This window comes from Cibotium barometz, chromosome 11 (genome assembly GCF_041138505.1).
Source record: "Cibotium barometz isolate CiBa-2024 chromosome 11, ASM4113850v1, whole genome shotgun sequence".
NCBI classification, from domain to species: domain Eukaryota; kingdom Viridiplantae; phylum Streptophyta; class Polypodiopsida; order Cyatheales; family Cibotiaceae; genus Cibotium; species Cibotium barometz.
The window spans coordinates 22,208,475-22,218,533 of NC_141056.1; the positions used below are offsets into that span (position 1 = coordinate 22,208,475).

General features: G+C 45.8%; 1 protein-coding gene across 1 annotated transcript; it reads left to right on the plus strand.

Annotated features, from left to right (window-relative positions):
* Nucleotides 1-3,946: 3,946 nt before the first annotated feature.
* On the plus strand, nucleotides 3,947-9,428 carry EIF3A (eukaryotic translation initiation factor 3A). The gene is made up of 13 exons (XM_086804973.1): nucleotides 3,947-4,209; nucleotides 4,876-5,354; nucleotides 5,465-5,680; nucleotides 5,889-6,257; nucleotides 6,377-6,406; nucleotides 6,520-6,747; nucleotides 6,832-6,993; nucleotides 7,122-7,346; nucleotides 7,442-7,648; nucleotides 7,749-7,958; nucleotides 8,056-8,136; nucleotides 8,245-8,446; nucleotides 8,553-9,428. The coding sequence occupies exons 1-13, from the start codon at nucleotides 4,164-4,166 to the stop codon at nucleotides 9,155-9,157; spliced, it is 3,060 nt and encodes a 1,019-aa protein (XP_086661099.1). The 5' UTR covers nucleotides 3,947-4,163; the 3' UTR covers nucleotides 9,158-9,428.
* The last annotated feature ends 631 nt before the right edge of the window (nucleotides 9,429-10,059 follow it).

The window sequence follows — 10,059 nt, forward strand, 5'->3', positions numbered from 1 at the left end:
CTCAAAGCAAATCTGTCCTCCCATCCTCTACTGAGGCCTGTCCTCCTCATCTCTATGAAGATCCAGCGAAATCTCTGGTGCCCAAGTGCCCCCTGCTGGGGGAGCCCGAGCCTGCAGCTGCTGCAAGAGAAGCTGTTTCCACAGCTCTGCGCCTAGAAGCAGCCCCCGAACAATAAGCTTCCCCAATAAGGCTCTACTCTGATCGACTGGATCTATAATGCCCAAGCCTCCCTGAGCCAACGGAAGAGTAATAACTGCCCATGCAACCTTTGCCCGGGCCGGCTGACCGTCCCGCCCAGACCAAAGAAAGTTCCTGATCAGCCTCTGTAAACCTGGCTGATACAAGAGCTCGAAAAGATCCAGCAAGACGTTATGTACCACATGGTCGCTAACAGCACCTGATTTGCCACCACTACCCTCCCAGCCAAGGATAGTCGAGCTGTACTCCAATATAGAAGCTTCTTTCGAATGCTTAGAAGAAGCGGGGCAATCTGCTGCTCAGGTGACAAATCTAGTCCAATCTGGCATCCCAAATACCGCACTGCTGTGCCAGGAGGAATCCATCTAAAACCGGGGTCCGAGCTCCATGTCGGAGTGGGAGCGCTGCTGATCCAAAAGGCCACTGTCTTGCGCCAATTGATCAATGCTCCCGATGCTGCACTAAAAACTTGGAGCGACTACTTTGCCCGAAGAAGATTGGCCTCTTGGCCATGCAAAAATAAGCCCGTGTCGTCAGCAAACTCAGCATCAAGCAGGTCCTCCCCCCGGACTGGGAGCTGGAGTCCTCTCAAACCAACCTCCTCTGCCATCAAATACATGCTCATAGCCTCCGCAAAGAAGAGAAAAAGAAAAGGGGCGAGGGGACACCCCTGACGGACTGATCTGGTCAGCTCAAAACTCGGCCCCCGTCCTCCTACAATCAGCACCTGGCTACGAGCTGTGGAATACAAAGCCGCCACCCCTCTAATCCATCCTGGCTCAAAGCCCAGGCAAAGCATAGTGCCCTCTAAGAAACCCCAATCAACTCTATCGTATGCCTTCTCAAAATCGAGAAGCATCACGACCAAGTCCTCACCAAGAAATCTAGCTCGGGCTGTCGCCTCCGAGAAAGTAAAGATGTTGTCAAGGATACTACGCTCCTTGACGAATCCTGTCTGGGTAGCATGAATCAACTCCCCCAGGAAGGGCTGGATCCTCAAACTCAAGGCCTTGGCTAAGACCTTGTAGACATTATTGAGGATCGTAATAGGTCTCCAATGCCGAATATCATCTGATACTCCCTCCCCCTTGGGGATAAGAAAAATCAAGCCCTCTGAAAAGCTCTGTGGCATCACCCCAGTGTCCAAAACATACTGAAAGCCCCTGCGGAGGCCTGGCCCCAAAAGGTCCCAATAACGCATAAAAAAGGCCGACGTCAGTCCGTCCTCCCCTGGGCAACTATGTCGCGGGCAGGACCCTCAAGGCCTCGGCAAGCTCAATCTCTGAAAGAGGCGCACCAAGAACTGTACACATATGATCTGTGACTCTCCTCTACACATGGGCCCACATAGTCTGTCTGCAAGCATCCCGATCCTCAGTGGCTGGCTCTGCTGAAAGCAGGTCTCTATAGAATGCAGTGGCTGGCTCTGCTGAAAGCAGGTCTCTATAGAATGCAGTGGTGGCAATGGCTCTGATCTCCCCGGGCTCAGTAGCTACCGATCCATCCGGCCTACCAAGCTGATGGACTCCTGCTCGAGCATGGCGGGGTCCAGTGATCTCAAAAAACTCCCCAGTCACTCTATCACCAAGCTGCGTCCACTGAGAGGCCTGGCGACGATAGTAAAACTCATGTCTCTGCTCCTCTGCCTCTCTAACCTCCTGGCATGCCTGGCTCAGCTGGGACGCCACCCACTCACATGCAGGCTGCTGCTCCTGAAGGCACTGAAGTGAAGCAAGGCTGCGTCTCAGCCGATGCTTCCGCTCGTGAATCCTCCCAGCCGTGTCAAAGCTGCAGCATGCAAAAAAGAGCTAAGCTCGATCAGTCCCTGGGCGCACTGGCGTGCTGCATCCTGGTCAGAGCACTGACTATCATGCCATATCCTCTCAATGTCCTCAGCGAGACTGGGATCTGTAAGTACCCTCTCTGGGATCCTCAACTGCAAGCTGGGCTCCCGTGTCCTCTCCTCCAATGTCAAGATAACTGGCGCATGATCTGAAAATGAGGTGCCAGAGCGAGAATGCCGACGGAGCCCCCTCGCTCCTCTAACCAGTCGCACACATAAAAGCGATCAATCCGTGATAGATTAGTCCCTCCCTTTTTTTAAAAGTACACGCACAAGTTTGCCTATTATATGTTTTAGGTTGCGATCATTTTGGTGCACTTGATACAAAGCTTAAAAAATATGCAATTTTCTATAGTGGACCCAACAATAGGAAACCCTCTAGTTGAGACCCAAAAAAAGTGCATGCACAACCCTTCCCAAAGTGTTTAGAACTGTATGAAACCCACTTTGGACAAGTTTCTCCAACACCCAATATATATATATATATAACATTTTTTAAATAAAAATTTGGCCATTCAACTCCTTTACCCCTGACCATCCTTAAGTCACATGCACCGACGATCTCCTATTTAGACAAGAGTGCATCTATTGAGCTAGGTGTGTACCAGCCTACACTAGGCTCAGGACAAGTCAGAACCCAGTTTAGCATTGTATCAGGAATTATAATAGAGGCCAGTGATACTTTGTTTGATTTCGAGTCGATGGAAGGATCCCTAGTCCCAAGAAGTGAGAACCCTAACCAGGCCTCACCAGTCTTTTTAACCATGTAGCTAGCTACCTTAGAGGTTCAGCCTCAACTGCTACCTCTGAACCAAATATTACAACATACAGACCACATGATGAAGGAGTTGAGATAAAGTTCAGAGAGACACCTAGGGTGGCGTTACAAGGGAGTGTTCACGTTAATATCCTTGTCCATACAGCTCTTGTTGCACCTGTTGCAACTATGACCACCATCGAACCATCCCCTGCACAAGTGCTTATGCCTGATGGTAGAACATTAGAAGAAGTGCAGGTAGTAGAGGCACTAATCTAGGCTGCTAGAGAAAAGGAAGAAGAGACTTTTCAAGTGACACAACAACAATTTTAGTAGCCCAAACAACTCAGAACGCCCAAAACGAGTCCCAAGCCAGGACTACACAAGTACTACCTGATAGTCTCGACACAAGCAATAACATTATATCTACCTTTGATGAAAGTCTATGCTGAACCAAAATTGAGTCTCTCCGCCAGAAGGAAACAAAATCGTGAGCTCACACAGAAGGAACGAGAGGCTAAGGCTAAGGTTGAAGACGAAGGAAAGGAAAATGAGTCTGATTTGCGCCCAGCACCTAAGCATTACAAGTCATACACCATAGGGGAATGCAAGTTAGTGTTTGATAATGCCAAATGTAACCCCGCAAGTGAGAGTGGAGGAGTCTATGATGGACCTATAGTTGAGTCTTCAATTTTTTTTGTTTTGTTGGTTATTGCTTGTCGTTAACCCCTGTTGGTTGTTTTATCGATTAGAAGAAAAGAGTTCTTGGATACAATAAAATTTAGAGAGGAAGTGCGCCAACTCTTCAATTGTGAGATGTTTCAATACATGGAGTCAAAGCATACACAAAGTGTGATTTTGTTACAAGGGGTCGTGCGTACCTTCTATATCAACCCACAAACACTTTCTTGATTCTTGCATCACTCGAGACTCAGTCTCAATAGGGAGTTGCTCTCAAAGCACCACAGGCCCTTCTTCATAACGCCCATCAAAGCAACTGATGTGCTGTAATTTTTTAAATCTTGATATGAATTTCTTTATTAACCACGTTTTCTCGAATCTTCTTCTTGTGTGATGGATTTACCCAAATGCCATTATAATATTCATAAATCTTGATTTAACGGAGATCGTTGATCATCTATGAAGATAATGAGGGAAGGGATGGGTCACGCGCCGGCAAGAAAGCACAAGGTTGAAGGGACCGTCTAGGGATTTTTCTATAGATTACACAACGAAACCCTCCTCTCTTTCTCGCTCTAGCTTTGCGCTCCTTCGCACACAGCACACAGACCTGGCCTCCCAGCTTATCCCGCAAGCTACTCTCACCTTCGCCTGCAGATCGCCGCCCCCTGCGTTGGTTCAACATGGCGACCTTTGCCAAGCCCGAGAATGCTCTCAAGCGCGCCGAAGGTAGGGTTTCTGTGCTCTGTGCTGATGGTTCCACTGTGTTTTTTGCCTTTAGGGTTTTCTTCTGCCCATTCTGTGGTTTCTCCCCCTGGATGGAAACCTCACTTCATAGCTTGTTTTCCGATCTGCACACCGATTGGCAAAGCATCTACGCAGATGGCACAGTAGAGCATCTGCCTCGAGAAAACTTGAGAACTGCAGCGGTTGGCTGTCTCTGACGAAGAAGATGCAAATACTAGTAGCTTAGAATCAGCAAGGGCCTTTTTTCTTTTGAAAAGTGCCAGAGATACAGTTGTAGGAGTGGTTATTGGTAGATGCAAGCAAACCCTGGAAGCTCATGGTGAGAAGAAATTTGTTGTCCTCTTTATAAATCAGAATCCCCAACAGAAAGGCTATTGGTCAGCTGGCCTGCATATCAGATCAGAGCAAAGCTGTCCGTGATGTCATTAAGTAATCGAATGAATGCCATCACAACAGATGGATAAGTAGAAAGTGGAGATGTAACCCCTTGATCACATCCTTAGTTTCCCTGGAAAGATGGAATTGGGGGAGAGAGAGAGTAGCCATTTCATATACTACTGCAAATTTACTTAAGCTTTTTGTTTTCATGAGCAATTTTGATGCATGGTTAGTGTGAGCACATGTAACTGTTTAACGCATTTTCTGCAGAGCTTATGAATGTTGGGCAGAAGCAAGCGGCCCTACAAGCCTTGCATGACCTCATCACCTCAAAACGTTACAGAGCATGGCAAAAGACACTGGAGAGAATCATGTTCAAGTATATCGAACTATGTGTGGACATGAGGAAAGGAAGGTTTGCCAAAGATGGGCTCATTCAGTACCGAATCGTGTGCCAGCAAGTAAATGTTTCCTCTTTGGAAGAGGTTATCAAGCATTTTCTGCAGCTGTCCAGTGAGAGAGCAGAAAAGGCACAGGCCCAAGCAACAGCAGAGGTTACTCTGGATGTAGAGGATCTCGAGGCTGAAAAGAGACCGGAAGATTTGATGCTCAGCTATGTTAGTGGTGAAAAAGGAAAGGAACGGTCAGACAGAGAGTTAGTCACCCCATGGTTCAAGTTCCTATGGGAGACGTATCGAACAGTGCTAGAGATACTCCGAAACAACTCCAAGCTGGAGGCATTATATGCGGTAAGGTTCTATCAGGTTATGCAATCTTTGTGTCATGTTTCATGTGTTATAAAGTGGGAACTGAGAGGCTGTTTTTGATTATGTTTGGTGTGAGTTGAATGTTTATGCAGATGACTGCACATCGAGCTTTTCAGTTTTGTCTTCAGTACAAACGGACCACAGAGTTTCGCAGACTCTGCGAGATTCTCCGCAATCACCTGATCAACCTGAACAAGTACAGGGATCAAAGGGACAGGCCTGACCTGACCTTGCCTGAGAGCCTGCAGCTTTACCTCGATACACGGTTTGAGCAGCTGAAGGTGGCAACCGAATTAGAGCTATGGCAGGTACGTTATCCCCAGAATATTTTGTGCATTTTTTTTTTGAGGCTGGATATGTTACCCTCCCTGACCACGCGACAGCGGGCCAGGTATTGTAAGGACAAGATTATCCCTCCATCCTCAATGACGGGCAGCTGGGTTGGTGGCGTATCCAGCCTTAGAACTTGTATAGTTCTTTCTTCATTGTGTGATTGTGCTAATGTGTGGTGTCCAGGAAGCTTTTCGCTCGGTTGAGGACATTCATGGCCTTATGACAATGGTGAAAAAGAGCCCAAAACCTCAGATGATGGCTATCTACTATGCAAAGCTGACAAAGATATTTTGGGTCTCGAACAGTAACTTGTTTCATGCTTACGCATGGTACAAGCTCTACAACTTACAAAAGAGTTACAACAAGAATTTGACACAGAAAGACTTACAATTGATGGCGTCGTCAGTGTTGCTGGCAACAATCTCAGTGTTACCTTACGACCATAAGCACGGGGCTTCTCATCTCGAACTTGAAATGGAGAAAGACAGGAATGTGCGTATGGCCAATCTTCTAGGTTTTACCCTGGACCCCAAGAAGGATACCAGAGAAGTTGTAAGTGCTTAACCTGACTTTTTAAACTTTGGGATAATTCTTTGGCTGAAGGATACAGCACCTTTCCTTGCGTTTACTGATACTGCTCTCTTTATGACTCTTGTTTTTTTTAAAAACAGCTCTCGCGTGCGGCCCTACTCTCAGAGCTTGTGAGTTCTACTTTGACCCTTTGTTGTGGTTATATTTTGTTTATAGATCTTGAAATTGTGTGGCATGCATCCCCTTTTGCAGCTACTAAGAGGCACTGCTTGGATTTCTTTAGGTAGCCAAGGGTGTTATGACGTATGTATCTTCGGAAGTGAAGGATATCTACAGTTTGTTGGAGACCGAATTTCACCCATTGGAGCTTGCTGCTAAGGTTCAGCCTTTACTTTCTAGACTGTCTAAAACCAGTGACAAGCTGTCGTCTGCGTCCCCTGTTCCGGAAGTACTGCTGGAGCAGTATGTTCCGGCCTTAGAGACACTTACCACATTGAGGGTATTGCAGCAGGTAACACTCTGACGGCACTCCTGTTTAATGCTGTATTAGAGTTTCTCCTATTCCTGATGATGGTCTGGCCTTTGTATGTTGCAGGTGTCTCAAGTATACCAGACAATGAAGATTGAAACTCTCATGAAGATGATTCCCTTTTTTGACTTCTCTGTTGTAGAAAAATATGCCGTTGATGCTGTGAAATACAACTTTGTGCAAGCAAAGATCGATCATTTGAAAGGCATAGTCCAATTTGGCAGTCAGGTGGGCTGTTTTTGCTCATTGTGCAGCTAGAAATCTTACTTTTGCTAGGTTACTAGGATGAACCAAGCTTACCTAGCATGTCACGTCTTTTGCATTTATGACTCCCCCTTTTGACATCTTGAGTGCAGGATTTGGAGTCAGATAAGATAAGAAACCATCTTACCATTCTTGCCAAGCGACTGAATAAGGCCATTAGCCTAATCAATCCTCCTTTGCCTGAGAAAGCTTCAAAGCAGGCTCTGTCATTCCCAGCTTTGTCTGCAGCGGTTGAAAAGGAGCACAAAAAGCTTCTTGCTCGTAAGGTCCTTATCGAGAGGAGGAAGGAAGAACAAGAGAGGCTCATGCTTGAAATGGTATGGCAACCATGATACCCATTTGGGTTGTTTGGCTCAACTTGTTATCTTCTAAGAGCTCAAGTGACTGTGTGTTTCTCTCTCTTTTATTTAAGGAACGTGAGGAGGAGTCTAAGAGGCAAAAGCAGCAAAAGCTATCAGAGGAGGCAGAACAAAAACGCCTCGCAGCGGAATCTGCTAAACGCGAAGAGGCACGTATTAGAAAGGAGATAGAGGAGAAAGAACTAGAGGAGGCAAGGATGTTGCTTGCAGAAGCAGAGAGGAAGAAGGGGAAGAAAGGGAAGAAGGCAGCCGTAGATGGAGTAAGTCATCTCATGACCCTTTGGAGCATTCTTTTTCTTGCTGAACAACCATTTATTTCTCATTCCATGTGTACATCTTGATGGGTGATGTTTGCTGTAGGATGTGAAGGTTACAAAGCAAAGCCTCATGGAAGAAGCCTTAAATGAACAGCAAAGAGAGAGGCACGAATTCGAAAGGAAACTGCAAAAGCTTGCTAAAACAATGGACCATTTGGAGAGGGCAAAAAGAGAGGAAGAGGCTCCTTTGATTGAAGCCGGATATCAAAAGCGTCTTGAAGATGATGCAATCTTTTATGAGCAGCAGCAACAGGTCTGGTTCCTATCACAAGCATATTGTTGTTTGACTCTACTGTTGGTGATATTTTACTAGACAGAGGTTGTCTAAAAACCATCTCTATTGTCTGCAGCTCACAGTTGAGCAAAGCAAGCAGCAACATGTATCAGACTTGGCTGAGAAAAACAGGCTCCTTCGAATGCTGGACGATAAGGTAAGTAGCCTTTGTTGGCTGCCTATAAAGTAACTTGTAAGCTGCTTCGCTTCATGACACAGCAAAGCTCATGCTCCTGAGACTTTTTTTTTGGATGCCTTGGCGCAGAACGTATTTCAGGCCCAGGTAATGAGCCGTCGCAAGGATGAGTTCGTCAAGTTGAAAAGGGAGAGGGACGAGAGGGTTGCGGAATTGAAGCAGATTCGTGTTCAGGAACGTGAACGCAGAAGAAAGATGGAGTATTACCGTAGGCAGGAGGAGGTTCGATTGGTGAAGCTAAGGGAAGAAGAAGCAGCGAGGAAGAGATTAGGTGTGCCAAACCATATCGGTCTTGCAGTGGTTTGTTGTATTGTATTGAGTTTTTGTTGGTTGGCCCTCTTTTTTTTTTTTTGACTGTTTTCTGTGTAATGTTTCAGAGGAGGAAACCAAGCGCAAAGAGGAGGCTGAAAAGAAGGCGAAGTTGGATGAGATAGCCGCCAAGCAAAGGCAGAGAGAATTGGAGCTCGAGGAGCGTGATAGATTGGCCAAGCAAGCAATGGCAGCAAGGTTTGAGGAGCCAAAGCCAAGCAAGTTTGTTCCATCATCTCTGCGCAAGAAACTTGCTGGCGATGGTGCTGCTGCAGTCACCGCCGATAGGGAACCAGCTGTTGACAGGTGGACCAGCTCAAGGAGTGATGATCGTTTGCCTCCTGCAGCTTCAGAGGATAAGAGGCCAGCACCTTTCAGGGTTCGTGCGAAGGATGATGATGATCATTGGGGAAAGAGTGATCAACGCTCAACTACAGAGAGACCTGGTCTTCAAAGCGGGAGTGGTGACAAGTATATGCCGCCTAGATCCAGATATGAGCCTCCTCGAGGCAGTGGTGATGGCCCTGCTGCAACTACAGGTGGTGGGCGGTATGAACCCCCTGCAGGTAGAGAGCCTAGGGATGTTTATGACGGGCCTCGTGGTGGTGCTGGTGGGAGGGCAGATGGCCCCCCACGCACACGAGCTTTTGGAGATCGTTGGGGCAGGCCGTAAGTTTTTGTTAAGATTCGTCCTAGACATGAATTTTAGCTCGACAGGCTACTAGATTCATTGTGCTTGTTTGTGGAGAGAGAGTGGGGTAATTTTGTGGTGATTTGTTACTCGTAGAGTTTTCAAAATTTTGTTGGCCTTTTAACGAGGACTGCTGTATTCTTGTATCTAGTGGTTTCTTCTGTGGTTCTTCTAGAGGCAAGACAATACTCTGTTAGCTTTCTGCTAAATGAATTTTCTTTCATTTACTATGCAGTAAACTAAAATTCTCAAATTGTTGTATAAGCATGTATTACATGCATCTTCATTTTAGTGGCATCTGTCACTTAAAATGTCATCTCAGTAGAATTCGTGACCTAACATTCTTATTGAAAGTTACCTGTTTCCCTGGCCAAGGGAATTCTGCAACTATTACCATAAAATGAGCCACTTTAGTGTTTGTAGGAGTGAAAAAGGCTTTCTTTACTCTTGCAGTTTTTGAGTTTTGGATCAGCCATATTAAAAAGTAAATATTTAAGCATCTGTTACGTTTTCAATTGAAGTAACGTTATATGCATGAATGAATGGTTTGCAAGTATCTTTATATTGATTAAAGATGTAATTCTCATTTTTCAAAAGTATGTCAGTTACAGCTCTGGATCTCTTACAGTACTTAAAAGCTTGATAATTTCATACTTTTTTTCCCCTAAAATTTCCTTGTCTGTGTGTAAGCACACTAACTAAGCAAATCTTCATGTCGTGCATTTACCTACCTTGTTCATGTGAGGTTCCCCCTTTCCTCAATATAATTGCTTCTCTTCTTTCATCCTTATCAATTTGCAACATATTAAGAGTGAGTTTAACTTTGTATCATAAGCCCTTGAACAAGGCTATCATATTCTTCACCCAAGCCATTAGAGAACGTA

Bases quoted from the DNA above. Each gene is read 5' to 3' on its own strand.
- EIF3A (XM_086804973.1), top strand. From the start codon at position 4,164: ATGGCGACCTTTGCCAAGCCCGAGAATGCTCTCAAGCGCGCCGAAG. The intron at 6,258-6,376 runs GTAAGTGCTTAA...TTTTAAAAACAG, and splicing joins AGAAGGATACCAGAGAAGTT to CTCTCGCGTGCGGCCCTACT. The intron at 6,994-7,121 runs GTGGGCTGTTTT...TCTTGAGTGCAG, and splicing joins TAGTCCAATTTGGCAGTCAG to GATTTGGAGTCAGATAAGAT.